Here is a 19,776-nt window from a genome sequence, read left to right on the forward strand (position 1 = left end):
TTTCGTTGTATTCATTAAGGAGTTAAATAATATATAGCCTGTTCCTGAATTTTTAACTTTATATTCTAGATCAGGAGTATTTAAATGAGTTTCGGTTAACGAAATCATGTGTATTTTATGATGAAGACACATTGATTTCACTTCTGGTGTAACCGATTTCTTACTAGCATGTTTATACAGGCCGTTTACATTGTAACACGCTAGTCGTAAATTACTATAATTACTCATTTAGAAAGAGTACAAGATGATGAGCTTTTTGATTCTTCATCATCTTGCATAATAGAATTATTAGTACTATTATTTATATAATGGGAGATTTTGTCAATAAGTTCCATTGTATCAGCTAATGCTTTCTTAAAATCACGCAGTTCAGTTTCAATATTAGATAGTCTAGTTTCAAATAGATTGGTTGTTGTATTAATAGTAGGAGTAACTACAGAATTAGTGGTTGAACTGGTATTATCGTTAGATTGTATAGGATTGATCATAGGATTAGTTACTTCCGGTAATTTAGAGTTAGTTAGAAATGGATATTGTTTTTGTTTTCTTTCAATTATTTCATCTAATTGTTTAATAGATGGTACGAAACAGTAACTGGTTCCATCAGTAATGTTTTGTTTGGTATTGAGAACAATTTTCTTGTCAATAAATAGATTCATTTCGTCAATATTTGAATGGACGACTTTACATAATTTAAAGGTAGTGGTATTGGATTTGTTTTTGGATTCAGTTATCATGCATTGGTTAGTATTGAAATCTTTTTTAATGCGTTCGTATACACGAGTAACACCATCGATGATTTCCTTGTTTGTAAAGGTAGGTGGAAATAAACATTCTGAAACATTAGTAGGAGTTTCATTACGCAATTGTTCAACAGATTTGTAATTAGTTAAATTAAGCTTCTTTCTAATAACTTCGCACACATCTTCGTTTTCGTATGAAACTCTAATTATATATTTACCATGTGATTGGTTTGTATACATTTGGGAGATAAGTATAGTATTATCGTTATTAACTGAGTGTTTGATTAGTGATTTAATCATATCAATGTGTTGTGAATATATGTGTGTAGAGTGAGTTAGAGCGTACAAGCTATGCTCGAATACAGCAGGTGATGGGAAGAATTTCAATATTAAATCATTGTGTACACTATCAAGCATATCTTTGCAAAGAATATAATTGTCATTACTATTGCAATGAAGATTAATGACATTACTAGTTTGGGGTCTTATTTTAATGGTGGCAAATTCCCCAAAGATGTCCATAATTTGTTCCATGAATTTGTTATTAATTCTTTCATAGCAGATAATATTAAGTGAATGTGTCAAATCGAATTTCTTATTTTGCTTGACTGGTTTTTTACCATAGAATGAAATTGAGCGTTTCATTTTGATTTGTTTTGCTATAGTTTGTTTGATACTTGGTTGAGCTTTTATAGGGTGATACTTCACCATATCCAAATATGGAGTAAGTTGTAGTTTGGTATTTTGCTCAATAGGGTTCTTACTACATTCATATTTTGGTTTAATATTACTAGTAATGGAATGAATTTGTTGATTTCTATTTTGGGGAGTTGACTTAATATTTTGGATTTCTGAAGTAGGTTTTTTAAATGAATCAGTAGAAATGTTAGTGGTAGAAGTATCTTCTTGATTAATATTATCAACTTTAACCTTTACATCTTTGTCTTGTACAAACTCGGATTTAAACATTATTTTGTCGTAAATCTTTTGCATAGTTTCCATGTATTTTTGAAGACGAATATTTTCAATCCGATATGAATCGACTGCTTGTTCTAACACAAGAATCCTGTTAGTCAGCTGCAGACAATTTATTGGATCAGGAGGGCGGTCATGTAAAGGCATTTTTTTAAAAGTCGCGAATGAAAGAAAAATGATTGGAGGATAAAGTTTACAATATTTGAGGTAATTTCAATGTTGTTGAAAGGGATCAAAAATAAGTATTTGGAGGTGATTTTGCTCCTATTGAAAAAGAGTGTTTACTTCCTGTTAAAAAAGAGTTTATTCCAATTAGTGTTACTTATTAAAAAAATGTTTAATGAAACAATTGTTTCCTGTCACCTTAATCGCTCATCTTGCTCTTGCTGTCAAGATCATTAAAATTATAATTTAGTGGTTGTGAAACAGCTACCATCCTCCTATTTATACTAGAATCTGCCTTGTGTATGTTCATGCTCTTTTAAGAACTTTTTTAAACAACGTGAATGATCTAAACTTGAACAGAACTTTTTAAGATTTGTTTCAAATCAAATTACTCTTAATATTTAAAGCCCAAAAGCAATGGTTGTATATTGAAAGTTCAAAAATGTCTTTTAATATTACCGTTACAATCAACAATTTAATGAAAATTGTAAACCAAGTCCGTCAAGTTCCCAATCAATTTTACCAAAAAAGATGCCGAAGAGATCAAACCGACAAATTCATAAAAAAATCAAAAAAATTATCTCCACTCAATCAACCCACCCACCAACCTATCTTTTTTAATATTAACCTAACTTGCTCTCATAAATACAGAATTTGAGAAAATATATTATTCGGTTAGGAAAGAAGATTATATATTGTACTATTATAAATATTATTGAAGCTCTATTATACTAACTTGCATATATTGGGATTTATTGTTCGATCTAAATAGACACATATAATTCCTATCAAATATAATACAAAGGTTTAAATATATTGTAACATACCATTTAAGAAATATTGAATACTATTTAGAAAATGCTTCGTTTTGCAAATCCAATAATAACAATTTCAACTCCTTCGAATTCACGAACGAATCCAGTCATTCAGTTAGCTCCTGGATCGACTCTTTCGAATAATCAGCCGCAAATTTCTAATGAACAAATTGCCATGATCAATGCATTGGGTAATTATACAGGTGAATCTGAGGAGAAATGTCTTCGTTATTTGATCTTTTTTGGTTGGAACTTTGAGTTGGCATATAAGGCAACTGTTTTATTGAGCCAAGAGCTGTGTGAAAGAACCAAATTGTCTAATTTGTTTCTTGCGAGAAGAATTTTAGAAGAAGCACAATTTGATGTGACGTTGTGTCATCAGCGAATGGAATTAGTCTTGTATTTGATGAATAGAACTAATTTGGTTCATGTATTTGCCTATGATTGCTTGCAACAATATCAATGGAATATCAACAGTGCTTTACAACGAGTTTTTGAGTTGGCTTCCATGAATAGATTACCTTCTCATGCATTTTCAACAATTCCTAATTTGCAAGTGCAACAACAATCGAATAACAATCAACCAGATTCTGCCAGATCACTGCTTGCTCTTCAAACTGCTTACCATAACCAATCGAGACACAATTTATTTAAATTGTAATTGTAAATTATCAATCAATTGTAAATTATCAAAATATAAAAATGTAAATTACCAAATAAAAAATAATTAACCGTGCAGGAAAGGTTGTAATCAAGAATAGGTTGGTTTCGTTTTGTTTAGGCAATCGAATCTGAATGATGGACCAATAATACATGTTTCCTTCCAACAACTCTCCATTATGGGTCTACTCTGAATCAAATTGGAAGATATATTCGCCTTAATTCAAAAATTAGGAAAAAAAAACACAATCATCATGGCTGAATGCTTGGAATCCTTGTTATTAGCAGTGCAATGCTGTGCTGAAGTGGCAACTATTGTGCGGGAAATTGATGAAACAGATGGAGAAAATAGAAAGGAAATTGTTAAACTAAAGGCAAAGAAAATTGGCATACTGTTGGTGGTAATTAGTTCGTGTTTAGTTTGCTTTCTGTTAGGTGTTGGATCGTTGTATTTGGTCGCGACGAGGTTGAGTGAGCAAATAGATGTGCAATATGTTCATAATTGTTGTTTTGCTGTTGGAACGAGTTATTGTTATATGAATTCACATGATTCCAATTATGAATATTGTGAATATAAAGTTTCGTATGCAAAATTGAGTCCAACAATTGTTTCAAATCCAAACCAGTTCAATTCATCATTCATTTCTGAGCAATGTCAGCAAATCATGCCCAGTAACACTCATGCCATCACCACTTTCAATTATTTAAAGAAATTCACACCAAACAATTCAACCATTTGCTATTCGAATGCTGAAGAAACAATATTTACCTTCAATGAGCCAATCCACACTACCACAATAAGCACTACTCAACAAGTGCTATTTTACTTCATCGTGATTTCAGTGTTAGCATTCTGTTTCTTTATGGTAATGGTATTAGTGTTGGGATTTTATTTCGTAGAAAGAAAGGGCGAAAAGAAAGATAAATCTCAATACGAAGAAATAAAGGAGGGAGAAGATAATCTGTAATTGAGGCCTCAATGATCGCTCAATAAACAAATGTACATAGTCAACTTGTAGAAATTTTCAATTTCATCCAACTAATATTGAATATCTAGTTATCATATTATTTAATAACTAGATTGTATTTACAAGAACATTGGGTTATAGGCATCTTTGGTTTCTTTTTGCTTTTCTAAAACTTCATTAAGCTTAATTCTGATAGCTTCTCCAGTCTTTTCAAGTTTATCAGTCTTGATAAATAATTCCTCTCCCAACAATTTATCGATTGCATGAACAATAGAAATGATTGGTTTGGTTGACAAAATTTCTTGAGTTAATGAAATTGGTGCAAATAATCCAACAACCACCAAATCAGTGAATGGAGCCTTTCCTAAAACAACAGAACTAATTCCACTTAGCACAATATTATCCTTAATTGGGAAATGGCCATATTTCACCAAAGTATCAGCCATTTCTTGATCATTTGTAATAAAGTAAATGCTATCACTTTGGTCACTAGTATCTTCATTACTAGCAGCTGTTAACAATTTCAATAATTCCTCACGGGATGGTGGATGAATTGGAGTTTGAATATCTTCATGTGTGTTAATAATAATTGGTGTGAAATTAAATTGCCATACCTTCAACATCTTCTCCTGCAATTAATCTCTTCTTCTTTTCATCCATTGGAATAGCTTCCAAACTAACAATACATTTACATCCATGTCTCTTTCCAAATTCAAACAAGGCATTCACCATTTGATGAGAAACGAATGGATCCTTTCTAATAATAATTTACAAAAATTATTCTCCACATTACAAGAAATACTTACAATTCATATTCACTTGTGAATACAACAATCTTGTTATTACCATATATTCTGACTCCACTTTGTGGTGTGTAATCTATTCATTGACGATAATATTAAACCATTCAATTTGTCATTAATCCAAATTGTAAACTACATACTATTAATCAAACAAACAGGTGGAAATACCTCACTGATCACATCTCCAATCAATCTATCATTCCATAAAATCATCAAATCATCATCCATATATTAATCATCATCAATTAAAAACCTACGGAAGATCCAATTGTTCAACCACATATCCAGCAGCAGTCGAAATTGTAGTTGCCCCACTCGGAAAGCCTTCAATTAATACAGCACCCTATTTACAAGATTCTCAATCGTCATCATCATCATCAATTCATCAATTCGATCAAAAAATTACAAACCTTGAGATCAAACTCTCCAAATTCTCTCACGATCAAATTCTTCTCCGCACTCCCATAGGTAAAAGTTTGAGAGATTTGATAGCGTTGGGAGGAAATCTTCTTTCCGAGGCCAGCCTTTTGATTTTCTGCCATTTTTTTTGGTTAGTATTTTAGCGAGAAATCCTTTTTTGGTCCTGATTTCAGTTTGGAAAATTCAAAACGACCGAGAATGGAAAATTGGTTTTTTGTAAACAAATATTTTATTTATTTAGACATTACTTGAATAAAAATTAAAAGATGATTTGAAAAATTAATATTTTATGGATATAGTTTATGAGTTTCGAATATTTTACAAATTGAAAGATAATCTTTCCCATTCACCAACAGCACTTCTATTGACAACAATATCTCCACTTGGTTCCACACAAACATAGGTATTATGTTCAGATTTCAATGCAATAGCTCCATTTCCATGCAATTCAACACTAAATTGTTCCCAAGGTCCAACAGCATCACGATTAGCAACCAACAAACCACTTGGTTCAGCACACATCAATTTACCATGAGCAGATCTGAATGCATTCTTTCCAGCTCCATGATGTTCAACAGTGAATTGTTCCCAAGGACCAACTGCATCACGATTGGCAACCATTGAATGATTTGATTCAGCACACAACAATTTACCATGATGATGTCTCAATGAAATGCTCTGATTTGGAGCCAATGAAAATTGGAACTGTTCCCAAGGTCCCAAAGCATCTCTATTAGCAATAACTAATCCAGATGGCTCAGCACACAAGAATTTACCATGAGCTGATTTGAATGCCACTTGATTTCCAGATTGAACCAATGAGAAAGTTTCCCACGGACCCAAAGCATCTCTATTGGCAATAATTTCACCACTTGGTTCAGCACACATGAATTTTCCATGAGCTGATTTGAATGCATAATCATTTCCAGAAATGTGAATCAAAGTCATTGCTTCCCAAGCTCCACTGGCATCACGATTGGCGACAACTTGACCACTTGGTTCGATACAGAAGTATTTGGAATGACAAGATCTGAGATTGGCCAATAGGGAACGATGTTTGGCTGAGTGGATAGTGTAGGATCCATGTGGACCAGAATAATTGGTTCCTGGATAGGACATGCCACCTCCAGTGACGAAAAGATAGACATTGATAAAGTCGGAGAGGGAAATGGACTTGCTCTTGGCATGATCAACGAGTTTAAATAAGAATCTAATGAAATTTTGATTATTCGAAAGTAAACTATTTCTGTACTTACTTGATTTCTTCCTTGGCGAGACCAATATCTTGAGCAGCTTTCTTCCATTCCTTCTTATTCATGGAATTGGAGTGATCCTTGTCGTATTGTTGGAAAGTAGATTGTGCTTGAGAGATGAGTTGTTGATCTTGACCATGTTGAGGCTAAAGTAGAGTAAACTAGACGAAAGTATGAGAATGCGTACTTACAATTTGGAAACCAGAAGGTGCCCATGATGGTTGTTGTCCTTGATACCACATTTTGTAGAGTTTCGAATGGATCTGTTGTGAATTTTTTTTTGAGTTTTGTGTGATTGGTTTTTGATGAGATTTATTTTAGGTAAGAGATGTTACTTTCAATGTTTAGGATAAGTTCATTCAGTGTTGCATCTTTGTGAAAGAAAGGGCAATCTCTCGAATCTCCACTATTCGAAATGTTTACAATAATTAAGTTCCTATTCGAAAGGAATAGTTTCTCTCAGTTTTATTCAATTATTAATTAGAATTTGAATGGAACAACAGTTTTGTTACTATAAGTCTTGATAGGTAATTGAGGATAAAGTGTTAAATCTGTTGTTGAATCTCCTTCTTGTTCAATGACAAGTCGTTTAACTTTTAAAATTTTCAAATTAGTTTCCAAATCCGAAAGTGGAAATTCGTCTGATAATAGATCAAATAGTCTCTCCTTGGATATTCCTTTTTGAGTTGTTTCCTTCTTCTTAATTTTGTAAATAGTTTGAATTATTCTAGTTTCGATTAAATTTTCCACAAAATTCGAATTCCTATATTCGTAATCCAGATAGGCATCTTGATACTTTTCATAACAATTCAATCGTTTCAAACATGATAGACAGAGCGTATTAGTACTTGGATTAAAATTATCTTTTGTAATTTCCTTATTTTCCAAATATTGAATAATAAAATGTCCATTACAATCATTAATTATTCTTTGTTTCCTTAATAGTAAAGAATTGAATGGAGAATAAAAGTAAGTAGAACAGTATTGGCAGCGTACAATGCTAAATTTGCAAACTAAATGTCCATATGAATATTTAGATTTCACAAGATTTTGATTTTCTGGTAGAATTTGAAATAAATCTGAAGGTCTTTTCATAAATTCATATTCGTCAAGTTTCAATCGTTTGAGAATATCTGCTTCTGCTTCTGCTTCTTGTTCTGGTTCAAAGTTAAGAGATTGGTTACATTTTCTGCGTGATTGTTCCTTGACAGTAAATAGAATGCCATTTGTCAAACATTTTTCCACAAATTGAAAGGAAACACTCTTCAATACGACAGGATAAAGCAAATTGGATTCATCTATATCTTTCGAATTGTAGGCGTCTGGAATATATCCTTCATTACCCTTCACAAATAATTCAACCAATGGATTATTTCCCATTATGATACCTTCAGTTTGAATTCGGTTTGCATATTTATCAATGAGTGACTTTCGAATTCTTTCCACAATAAAATCACAATGCATTGCGTGAAAGAGAGGATGAAAGGAATCAGCAACAATGGTTAAGAAACCTCTTTTTCCATATTTCAAAGCTCTTTCGTGGTGGACTTCACTGGTTCCTCCTGATTCTCTATTGATGAAATTAATCTTATACTTGAGAGATCGCAAACATTCCAAAACTGTCAATATTCTCTCGCCATCATACACAAGTTTACAACAATCCAAATCAAAAAATAAAAGTAACTCCTCAATGGTCTCATAGTTCAGTAATACTATTTGAATATTTGCATTTCCTTCTTGGCAAATATTAATAGAAGCTTTGGAGCTCATCATATTGTACTTTAAATGTGAGGTTTTCTCTTCCAATTTCAATAAAACTTGTTTGATTGCTTGACTGATAACCTCTGCCGATTCTCCATTATTAATGACAAATAAATCAAAATCACTGAAACCACAACCTGTCAATGTGTGAAGTAGAGATCCTCCTGAAATGACAAAACGTTCTCTTGTCTTGGTAGTTTTGTTATGTTCAAATGCACATTCATAGAATAAAATTCTAGCCAATTCGTAATCTTTCAAAATTTCATTCTTGAATCGATGTTGAAAATCTGAAAATGTCATTTCATATGGATTCTTGAAAAATCTCACAATTCTTTCACATTTTGTGGCATTTGGACTTGTTTCTTTATCCATATAATAATGATAATCACGAGCACGGTTGTTAAATTCGTATGAATATTCCAACATATTTGGAAGGATTACACAATCTACTTTTGGCAACCCAGAAACCACATTATACCATGGTTTTTTATCAAAGTTCATAAATGAGCATCTTCTCTTGACCAATTCATCGAAAGTGAGATAATAAGTGTCTGGTTGAGTAAATATTCCATAGGGAAATACTGGAATGGCTTCTTCCTGTATTTTAATAATCTCTTCAAATTCCTTATTCGAAAAAATTTTCGCCTCCTCAATGGCCTGTGAATTGATCGCATCAATCATTGGATCTCCCACCTTAAATGTTCTAAATTTCAAATGGTCATGAAAATACCTCACTGGCCACTTGACAGTACTCTTCATCCTAAAATATTGATCATAGGTCATCATGACATTCTCATTCGAATCCTGATGATAAACTAAACTCTCATTCCAACACGGTTCTCGTACCGTATTGGAGAATAAATCCACCAATCGATTCACATTCCTAATATCCCTTCTCTTATTGAGAATATCAATTCTTAATCTTTCAATACTTTCTCCATAAACTCGATCAAACAAATCATAAACTCCACGACAAGTCTGAATGAAATTAAACAATGCATACTTGTCCATATAAAACATCAAATCGAGTAGAATTTCAGATGGAAGTAATTTGATTAAATTTCGATTCGGATTTTGAAATTCTCTCAAAACATTTTGTCCATTATTTTCAACAAGTGAATTTTCATGACGATTTCCTGACCATGAATAAATATCTCGTTGTTTTCTTCTCTTTTCGTATCTATCACAAAAGTATGGATTTACAAGATTTTTAGAGGAAATTGATTCGGGTTGAATTTGATCGAATGTGAAAGTTGTGAATTCGTCGTTTTGGTTAGTGTCGAAACTTGGAACTAACAAGGCAACGGGTTGAGGTCCTCGAGGAGAATCGTAAAAGTTATTGGAAAGTGTGGCAGTTTCTAATAGAATATCATCCCATGATCGTTTCATTTTTTTGGTTGACCAAAGATTGCAAGGATGGTGAGGAAATTAATAACTATCTTTTGCACGAAATTGTAACCTTTCTAATAAACTTTCGAATAACAAATCATGCTAAAACTTTCTTCAACATTCTAACCAATACTAAAGCACCACCTCTTCATTATTTCCTTCCGATAATTTCTACCATCACAGACATTATTTTTCTGTCAAACTTCAATTTATTCGATATCTTTCGTTCACACAAAATGTTCCCGCATCAATTAAACAATAAAAACATCCTTTTCCACCAAATAAACAAAACCGGGAACGAAATCTACTTCCAAAACCATTTATTGAGCTTTAGTTTTTAGTAGTATTAGAACTTGGACCAACACTAAAGGTCAGTTTATTCACATTTTTCGAAAACCAACTTTCACAACAAAACACATCTGCATCCATTATGATGATGCCGTAGTACCATCAAACTTGTCAACCGCCACTTGTCAAAAATGCTCAAACAAGCAAAGAAGGGGTAACAAACAATGTTTTCAAGGCTTTGACCAAATTTCATTCATTTAGCAAACCATTTCTTTAGAATGTAACCAGATTCGACAAAGTTTGGGAAAGGAGGTATTAAAGAGCACAACAAATGAATCTGAAAGGGCCATTTTTCGAAAGGTTATCCGAAACTTGAAACACAAAACAGCAAGAAATCAATAGATGTCATAACACAATTTAACAACAATTATTCACTTTCAAAAAAAACAAAACAACAATATGAAATCAATCTTTTTAACTGTCCTTCTCCTTGTACTTTCGTTTAGTTTCGTCCACTCACAAGTTTACGTTACTGAAAAGTATACATCTGCTGTCGATGCTGCCATCAAAACATTAGTCAACGATGTTGATTTCCAAGCAATGATGCTCAATTTGACCTATACCCCAGTTCCAGTTTGTGGTGATGACTATGCCTATCCATCCACAAATCCAATTGCCTCTGGAAAGACTGTTTGGAATATGTGTTATCAAGAAGCTGAATATATTACCTATCCTTGGGGTTACATTTATGAGTAAGTAGAATAGTTTCGGATAATTGTGTTCGAAACCTGTAACAGATATGTCGGTAATGGTATTGTTAAAAATATCAATAAGCAATATGGACTCGCTCTGACTGCCAAATTCTTTTCTATCAATACTACTGATGGTTTCTTTGAATCACTGAAGGCTGCTGTTGATAGTGGAAAATGTGACGTTGTCGTTGCTGATGGTAAGTTTGTGAAATTTTCAACAACAGATAGATTTTCTAATTTATTCAAATGATGATTTGATTATTTAACTGACACTGATTTCATATTCACATTAATTTTACAATATATTGTTTATAACATTATAATTATTACAAAACATTGTACACACAAAAACAGTTACTCCATCAACTGAAAGAACTACAAAGGTTCACTTCCAAGGTTGTCAATACGGAGCTGTTTCTGATGCCTATCTCCGTGGACCATTGGCCAGTAATCTCACAATTAACAGACACACTGATTTGAATCGTACTGGAATTATCGTTGCCGTCTATCAGGGAACCACTCACGAAGAATATGCTCGTGCCAATTTCCAAGCTGCTACCATTCTTGCTGTTTCCTATGATGATGCTTTCTTATATGTTGCCAATAGTAAGGCCCATGCTATGATTGGTAATTTGTTGGATGTTAATGCTTGGCTTTCTAATAATCCAGGTGTTTGTAAATCTTGTAGTGTTAAGGTTTGTAATATATTTGAAGCAAATTGTGTTTCTGACCATTTTTATATATTAATTAATGATGATATCATATCAAAATGAATTATTTGAATTGTGTAATTATTTGGTGGAATTATAATAATATAGACATATGGTGCTCCAAGTCCTTTCGGAAGTTTCACAACAGCATATATCATTTCGAGTGGATCTGCATTGACCATGAATTGGCTCATGATTGGTTTGTCATTCATTGCCACAATGATTGCCTTCCTCTTGTAAAACAAATCATTCTGCTGCAACGGATTTAAATTCGACTTGTCTCAAAAACTAAATATTGAGATAAAAATTTTGTAAAATCTATTTAATTTATAACTTTTTCCACATTTTTGTTTTTTTTGCTAGAAGATAATTTGATGATTTAAATATTATGAACTTTACAATATTTAAATAGTTATTGTAAAAATATTTAATAATTTCGGACAACAATAATCCAAAGAGGAGATGACAATGAGACGTGCACATTGACCAACACAAAAAATGTCCACTAGTGATGGCATAATGTCATCATCATCATCTTCCACTCCTAACAACAATCTTTCCCTCATCACCACAAACAACATCAACCCCAACAACAATACCATCCCTAGTACCATTTCCAATAATAACAATACCATCAATGCATCTTCTTCTTCATCTCCACTGCAATTCTCTCCTTCCAATGCTTCATCTTCATATTTCCCGCGCACTCATTCTCAAACTCTTCTTGAACAACAGCAAGAACAATCATTAAAAAGAATACAAACGAGTGGTGTTGCTGCTACCGGGCAAGGAAATAGTAGAAATTCTTTAGAGGGTGGTGTGTTTGCCAAGACTACGAGCAATAGCAGTAGTAATAGTCTGAGTGAGCAGAGTACTATTGGAAGTTTGAGTACGAGTGGTAGTTGTTATGGAGGAAGACAATCATTGGAAGGAATTCAATATCAACAAACAATTATGAATAATAATAGTAATAACATGAATAATAGTGTAAATAATAATAGCAATAATAATAATATGAATATGAATAATAATTCTAGTGTGGAAGGAGAGAGAAGGTCCATCACTCTCAAAAGGCAAAATAGTAATAATAATAATAACAAGGATGATGAAAATATATCAAATTCAATTTCATTGGATAGGATTGTTGATAATGATACTCATCATGGTCATCATCATCATGTAGATTTTCATATTGATGATGATACACATCATCATTTTGAAAATCCCTTGCTCATGATGAGTAAGATGAATTCAATGCCGAGTATTGAGAGCAATCTTTCGAGGGTAGCTTCATCAGTACCTCTCAATGCTGGATATCATTCCGACATCGATTCTGTGGAGGAACCACACAAAACAAGCCATCCTGCTCAATTCTTTGATCAACAATGTTTTATGGAATGGAAGAGTATCACCTTTCCGATGGGATCTCCAAAGCCAATTTTGAAGAATATTAATGGCTTTGTTGCTCCAGGTAAATTGACTGCAATTTTAGGACCTATGGGTATGTTTTGGGTTGTGAAAATTAATTATCAATTTATAACAATATCAATGAATTTCAAATATTCATCACAAAAATAATTAATTACAAAGGAAGTGGAAAATCGACACTACTGAGAATTTTATCTGGACGAGGAGCTAGGATTTATAGTGGAGATATTTATATTAATGGACAACTTGCAATGAATAGTGAGAAACAGTTCATTCGTATTGACTCTGGTCGATTCAAATCCCTAGTTTCCTTTGTGGCTAAAGATTTTACACCTTCTAACATGTCTCTAACTGTTAAGGAAATTTTACAATTTGCTGTGAGACTGAAATTGCCATCCAAATCTCAAAATCCACTTTGGACAACAAGAGACGATCGTCTGGCATTACTATTATCGAGTTATGGATTGAGAGGTAAGGAACATAGTCTTTATTCTTCTCTCTCCTCTGGAGAAAAGAGAAGACTTACTATTGCCGTGCAGAATGTTCTCTTCCATAGAATTGTCTTGTTGGAATATCCTACAGAGTTTATGGAATTTGGTGAATCATTCCTATTATTGAAAAGAATGAAAAAATTGGCTGATTTGGGAGTTTCTATTGTTGTATGTTTGCACAAACCTTCAGTGCAAGAGATTGAAATTTTTGATTACGTATCAATTTTGAATAAGGGAAGACAATTATATTTTGGTAGACCTACAGAGATTGTCACCTATTTTAATACAATTGGAGTGAGATTTCCTCATGATAGACAAAACACAATAGCAGCTGTTTTGGAGCTATTGCTGCTGAGTGACATGTACAATTCGAACAATGAGGATGATAAAAAGTATGCAATCAGACACATGACCGAAACCGAGCTAAAGAGGGTCGACACTCTCGATAAGGAGTATGAAGAAAAGCTGGATGAATATTACATCCCTCAAAAACATAGGGAAGAATTGCCATACTTACAAAATACCATAGAATCCATTCAAACAGAAAAGTACTATTCGAACTATTGGTTTTCAATACTGATTCTGTTACAAAGAATTTACACTGTCAAGTTTAGAAATTGGAAGACTGAAATATTGTCACCATTATTGGAAAAGGTTATTATTTCAGTAGTAATTGGAATTCTCTTCCTTCAAATCGATCCAACTAATATGAGTATGAAGGGTAAAATATTCTCCTTCTTGAATTTGAATATTTCGCTCACTTTTGGTCTTGGATTGAAAACACTTGTTGGACAAATACCCAACCTAATGCAGGAACGAAATTCGACCAGCTATCGGGTTAGTGCATTTTTTATTGCAAAATCTATTGAGGATACTATTGATTTTACCGTTTATCCAACAGTATTTGGAATTATAGTTTATTTCATGTGTGGATTGGACTATGATCCAGGAAGAGTTTTCAGTTTCATCCTGATTTTTGCTCTGTTCAATTTGACTTCAATGAGTGTTGCTCAAGCTCTCGTCTCTCTAATTCCTGTCCCTTCATTCTTGAACTTTATTTCACCTGTAATCAGTTTGGTATTTATTCTCCTCTCTTCTGCTTATGGTATTACTAAGACTGATTATATAACTTGGATGGGATACTTCTCGTACCTGTATTACGCTTTCAGAGCATTGGCAATCAATGAATTCAAAGGAGATATCATTGACATTCCACCAAATCAGAATGGAACAATTATCATTCCATCAGGTCAATACACCAATGGCACTCTCTTCTTGGAAAAGGCATATGGAATTACTGAACCATACTACATGATGTGGATTTATACAGCCATTCTCTTCTTGTACTTTATTTTTTGTAAGATATTGGCATATATTGGATTGAGATTTGTCTATGGAAAGAAATCACCCAAGAGAACATTGAAGAATATTCTCTCCCATTTCAAGACTTGTTGTAAAAAATAAATATTTCTTTCTTCAACAGGAATTAATTCCCGCCAAATACTGAAAAAAAATACCAAAATGCAATCAGAGCCTTTAACGTATCAATTTTTTAATCAGTGCATTGATCTGCGGAGGGAGGATGATAAATTCTTCATGATTGATCTTTCCGATGCCGATAATATTGTTAAACGATTGGTCTTTAATATTATTGACAATAATGTGGAGACTGGATATTCGGTTGAACATTTGGTGTGGGATTGGGAGAGTGATTTGATGAATCAATTGTTGGATGGAACGAAGAGACCTATCAGAGCTTCTGCTAGGTATATAACCATGAAGAATAGATGTTGTTCTGGAGAGTATTGTCATTTCATGTGGAATGGTGTCGAAACATTTGATGAAATGTTACTTTCTCCAGTGCCAAAAGCTAATGAGAAGGGATCTGCATTTGTTGGTGATGGTGAATTATTGATGATTTCCACAAGTGAAGTTCCATTTATTGAGAGAGGAAAGAGCAAAATTTTCACAATGGAGAAATGTACTGAGGTGCCAAGTGTCACATATAACACGACTGATTTTTGCACTGTTATTACCATTCCATGCAGTAATGTTTTGGAACGAGATTATTCATTGACTGCCTTTTATGCAAGTTCAAATGTTTTTTTATTTGATTTGAAGAGTGACAAGTTTTCAACTACACCAATTCAATTCATTCATCCAGACAATTTATTTTACTTTAAAGAGGCATTTATTGAATCATGCATTGTTCCATACTTGGAGGGGAGTAGAATGAGAGTTTTTGTTTGCCAAAAAGAAAGATTATTTGAATTAGTTTGGTCTGGAGAGGAATTTAAAAGTCCACTACAAATGATTAGACATTTAGAATTTGTCCAATCAGTGTTTTCTATTACAAGGATGGACAATATTGGTCTTTTAGTTAGATCTAAAGATATTAATCAGAAAATTCAATATCATATCTATGAACCAGAACTATACAACTCCAATCAATCTCAGAAGGAAGGTATTTGGAGATTTATCACAAATGTTGATGGAAATCTCTCCTCATATCTGTATGCTCCAAAATCAAAATCACTTGTCTATAGGAAGGGCATTGAGTATACCAAATATTTATCGTTTGAGGAAATTATGAAAATGCCTTCTAATAGAATTAGAGAAGTTTTTGATGAAGAGAATTTTGAAAAATTCAAAGAATACGATGCCTCATTTAATGTTTACACACCACGTTGTAAAAGTAAAGCCATTGAAAAGGTTACCTTTGTTAAACCAAACCAGAGAATCAATGAGGCCTATCAAATCAAATTAGAACATATAGACCATATTGAAATAGTTGCAGGAATTAATTGTAAGGAGTTTGCGGAGAAACTTGGACAATTTATTTCAAAGGACTATGTGGAATTGACTCCAACAGACTTGGCTGATTATCTTGGAGCTCCATTAGTCTACCTCCATAAATGGGGAGGAAATAATTTAAGTCATGAATACTTTATTAGAGACATGCAATATCACAAAAGAACTAGCTCAGTTATTGAGCTAGGTAAATGTTTAAATGGGGGACTAGGAGGAAGTACAACAGACATTTCAAATCTCACATTCCTTGGAATCGTACAAGGTAAGCCATTTGATAGTTCTGAGGAGGATAATGCAGTTGAAGAAGAAGAAGAAGCTGAATATCAACAATTGTTTAAAAATACGCAATTTCGAATGGAGTCCAATACAATGCTCGCTACTGATCCCTTCCTTTCGGATGGTGGCGTTTATTTTGAAAATGTAAGGGAAGGTCTGTGGCAATGGAATACCACAAACAAGCAACAGGGTTATTGTGATGGCGGATATTTCGACCCTAATGTTACTGCTCAATTTGTTGCTGTACACACTGATTATTTGCATCTACTCAATACATCAAATATTTGGCTAATACCCAAAGATAGAACTGAAGAGTATGGTGGTGAGTATAACAGAAATGAATACCTTAATTATGAGATGGAGGGAGGATGGTTCCAAATGAGGTTGGGTGTTTCCTCAGATTGTGCAGTTGTTGGTCTATTTGACCAAAAGTATTTTAATGATGAGAATGTTTTACCTGCCAGTAAGGTTAGACAAAAAAGTCTTCTCGAAGCTAATTTCAAGTTATGCTATGAACCTCCATACCAAGAATATCTCACAAAGAAAATGGAGGAAGAAGGATTTCCTGATAAAATGGAAATGCCTTATGGTATCATTACATCATCAGGTTATGGAGATGGCTATTATCCAACATTGTTCAAAAAATCAGAGAAGGGAGATGTGATTGCTGTCAAGATATTCTTTGCTTAATTTCAAATTTCACAAACCATATGATTTAACCATTTGATGAAATGGATATGAACTAACCTCTCTTTTGTTGTGGTCATTTCACCGATTCACTGATTCACACCCTCATGGCTGCAAAACAAATGGTCGCTCCACATCTTTAAAACCAAGCATGATCTAACCATCATTAAATTCCATAACAAAAAAAACAAATTTAATTCCCCAACAAAATAATCATCAACAATGGCAAAGTGTGATTGGTGTTCGTTCAATGCTTCAACATTGTCTTCAATTAGCTGCAAGAATGGTTGCTCACACAAGGTTTGTCCTGGATGCAAGAGTTCTCCATCTGGAAAGGTCGGATTGAAATGTCCAACTTGTGGTAAGCCAGCTGGTTGGTAAAAGTGATTCCTGCCCATTTCGTCTATTTGATATTGAACTATTTGATATCATTCACAACATGAAATGTTTAATTTCTTCCACAAACTTGTAAATAAAATTTAATACATTATCCACAATTGATATTGAGCTATTATCAAAATTATTCAAAACATGAAATGTTTTATTTTCTTCCACAAACTAAGTAAAAATTACCCCAAATTCAATACAAATGAAACAATGAATATAATCATAGAAATAAAGGTCAACTGAACATTCCACTCAAACGAAGCATTTCCTCCAGAAGTTCCAGTAATATTCATAGTGATAAAAGTTCCAAATTGAGTTGAATCTCCAAAGAATGAAACCCTACATCCCTGACAAATATTTCTATTATTTCCAAGCCAAATAAACAAATCCAAAACATCAGCAATATAGGCATGGACAGTTCTATTCGAAACCATGGCCCATGCATCATCGTAACCACCAATGACCTTGATAGTTGCCTTTTTAAAGGTGTTTTTCACGAAATTCTCATAGGAAGTATCAGCAGAAACGACAATAATAACTCCAGTGTTATCCAAATCTTCAATATTTTTGAAAATTAGAGTTTCGTTTTGGAGTTCACTTCTGAGCCAACCTTGATAACTAGTTCCATAAGCACCTGTGATAATTATGATAAAATATAACAAATTTAGGTCAATCAAGTAGTAGTGAAAGTGAATTATTAACATGAATTTCACATTCATCCAAAAAAGGAAATGAATATCATATTAGAAACAAACCGAAACTTTTTGAAACCTACATTGAAAATGAGCCTGTGCCAATCTTTCTGCATTCCAATTCGTTGCTCCCACAATCACATCACACTCTCCACTATCCACTCCCTTCTTCATAGTTGCAAAATATCCATTATCTGTTGGAAAGGTCTTGTAAACAGGATTCAATATTGGAATGTTATATTGTTTCTTGATGGTATCCAACAGGAAAACACCTGAAGCTTTGTGGATTGTTATCCATGGCTCAAAAGCTTCGTAATCATAACAGAGATTCATAAAAGTTCTGTTAAAATCAAAAGTTTTAGGGAAATCAAGTTTTTGGCAGGTTGGGATTTTGACAAAGATGTTGTTTTTGGCGAGGACGTCTTGCCATTCTTTGGTTGCTACGTATTGACTAGTGGCAGCATCAATGACATCTGCAAAGTTTTTTGATACCTGACAGGTTATGAAATGATGAAGAGAAATAAGTAACAGTAGTGAAGAGACCACTAGTAAAGTGAGACTTTGAAATCTTGGTTTCATGATTTTTTTTTCTGTTTGATTGGACCTGTCATGTCTACGATGATAATCATTGATTAGTGGCAGGTAGGGTGACTGGTTTTAAGTTGTTCCATAGCGAGTGTGCCCTTGGCTATTATTGAAAATAGTTTTACATCAATTAAAATGTATTTGAATATCATAACAAAGTTTCTAATATGGAATACTTTCTCCATTTCACAGCCACAGCAAAATTTTACCCGCCAATTTGAATGACATCTTTTTTGTGTTCACTTCTTACTGTAATTCATCTGTGTTTCATCTCAACATCCTAAATCCTAATCATCTTATTTTGAACCAGCACACTATGTTTCGTCTCCTTTCCCTTAATATATGCGAACTAAACTTTTGGAAACCTGTCTTTCTGATGCTTTCTCCTCTTACGCTCATCAAACAGTGAAGGTGAATCATCTTCAGTTTGAGTTTCGTCTGTAAACAACTAAACTAATCTGCGGACTATGAAAATAGATGAAAAGATTGATGAAGTCTGTTATCTTTGAAACAGTTGAAGAAAAATAATGACCGTTCGAATGCTACCTTTAGAACTTGGCACCACATTCAGTTTCTCAGTTTCGAATAAATTTTATTGGACTACTAATTCGAATTGATTTGAGAATCATCATCTTAATGGATTCCGTTCAACATCAAATCGTTTTAACAGAACATCCTAAACCACTCCATTCTTAGGCTAACTATCTTATTTGAAAC

General features: G+C 33.3%; 10 protein-coding genes across 10 annotated transcripts; 5 read left to right on the plus strand and 5 right to left on the minus strand.

The window, feature by feature from the left end:
- Positions 1-224: 224 nt before the first annotated feature.
- NAEGRDRAFT_60033 (uncharacterized protein) lies at positions 225-1,865 on the minus strand (the record flags this gene model as incomplete). The annotated part of the gene is made up of 1 exon (XM_002669005.1): positions 225-1,865. One exon carries the CDS (start codon positions 1,863-1,865, stop codon positions 225-227), a length of 1,641 nt encoding a protein of 546 aa, XP_002669051.1.
- An 876-nt stretch (positions 1,866-2,741) lies between these two features.
- Positions 2,742-3,359, plus strand: NAEGRDRAFT_76035 (uncharacterized protein; the record flags this gene model as incomplete). Its single annotated transcript, XM_002668978.1, has 1 exon — positions 2,742-3,359. One exon carries the CDS (start codon positions 2,742-2,744, stop codon positions 3,357-3,359), a length of 618 nt encoding a protein of 205 aa, XP_002669024.1.
- Positions 3,360-3,612: 253 nt separating this feature from the next.
- On the plus strand, positions 3,613-4,326 carry NAEGRDRAFT_76036 (uncharacterized protein; the record flags this gene model as incomplete). The annotated part of the gene is made up of 1 exon (XM_002668979.1): positions 3,613-4,326. One exon carries the CDS (start codon positions 3,613-3,615, stop codon positions 4,324-4,326), a length of 714 nt encoding a protein of 237 aa, XP_002669025.1.
- Positions 4,327-4,445: 119 nt separating this feature from the next.
- Positions 4,446-5,671, minus strand: NAEGRDRAFT_76037 (uncharacterized protein; the record flags this gene model as incomplete). Its single annotated transcript, XM_002669006.1, has 6 exons — positions 4,446-4,894; positions 4,941-5,083; positions 5,133-5,205; positions 5,270-5,322; positions 5,387-5,472; positions 5,540-5,671. The coding sequence occupies 6 exons, from the start codon at positions 5,669-5,671 to the stop codon at positions 4,446-4,448; spliced, it is 936 nt and encodes a 311-aa protein (XP_002669052.1).
- A 148-nt stretch (positions 5,672-5,819) lies between these two features.
- Positions 5,820-7,070, minus strand: NAEGRDRAFT_82262 (uncharacterized protein). The gene is made up of 3 exons (XM_002669007.1): positions 6,994-7,070; positions 6,806-6,948; positions 5,820-6,759 (listed from the first exon to the last, which is right to left on the minus strand). Exons 1-3 carry the CDS (start codon positions 7,042-7,044, stop codon positions 5,868-5,870), a joined length of 1,086 nt encoding a protein of 361 aa, XP_002669053.1. The 5' UTR covers positions 7,045-7,070; the 3' UTR covers positions 5,820-5,867.
- A 158-nt stretch (positions 7,071-7,228) lies between these two features.
- Positions 7,229-9,952, minus strand: NAEGRDRAFT_60034 (uncharacterized protein; the record flags this gene model as incomplete). Its single annotated transcript, XM_002669008.1, has 1 exon — positions 7,229-9,952. One exon carries the CDS (start codon positions 9,950-9,952, stop codon positions 7,283-7,285), a length of 2,670 nt encoding a protein of 889 aa, XP_002669054.1. The 3' UTR covers positions 7,229-7,282.
- A 747-nt stretch (positions 9,953-10,699) lies between these two features.
- On the plus strand, positions 10,700-11,942 carry NAEGRDRAFT_76040 (uncharacterized protein; the record flags this gene model as incomplete). Its single annotated transcript, XM_002668980.1, has 4 exons — positions 10,700-10,992; positions 11,038-11,189; positions 11,347-11,687; positions 11,811-11,942. 4 exons carry the CDS (start codon positions 10,700-10,702, stop codon positions 11,940-11,942), a joined length of 918 nt encoding a protein of 305 aa, XP_002669026.1.
- Positions 11,943-12,200: 258 nt separating this feature from the next.
- NAEGRDRAFT_82264 (uncharacterized protein) lies at positions 12,201-15,085 on the plus strand (the record flags this gene model as incomplete). The annotated part of the gene is made up of 2 exons (XM_002668981.1): positions 12,201-13,203; positions 13,293-15,085. 2 exons carry the CDS (start codon positions 12,201-12,203, stop codon positions 15,083-15,085), a joined length of 2,796 nt encoding a protein of 931 aa, XP_002669027.1.
- A 65-nt stretch (positions 15,086-15,150) lies between these two features.
- Positions 15,151-17,582, plus strand: NAEGRDRAFT_82265 (uncharacterized protein). Its single transcript, XM_002668982.1, has one exon. It carries the CDS (start codon positions 15,218-15,220, stop codon positions 17,396-17,398), a length of 2,181 nt encoding a protein of 726 aa, XP_002669028.1. The 5' UTR covers positions 15,151-15,217; the 3' UTR covers positions 17,399-17,582.
- A 382-nt stretch (positions 17,583-17,964) lies between these two features.
- Positions 17,965-19,053, minus strand: NAEGRDRAFT_76043 (uncharacterized protein; the record flags this gene model as incomplete). Its single annotated transcript, XM_002669009.1, has 2 exons — positions 17,965-18,416; positions 18,558-19,053. The coding sequence occupies 2 exons, from the start codon at positions 19,051-19,053 to the stop codon at positions 17,965-17,967; spliced, it is 948 nt and encodes a 315-aa protein (XP_002669055.1).
- Between the last annotated feature and the right edge of the window lie 723 nt (positions 19,054-19,776).

Source organism: Naegleria gruberi (assembly GCF_000004985.1).
Source record: "Naegleria gruberi genomic scaffold NAEGRscaffold_89, whole genome shotgun sequence".
Taxonomy (NCBI): Eukaryota; Heterolobosea; class Eutetramitea; order Acrasida; family Naegleriidae; genus Naegleria; species Naegleria gruberi.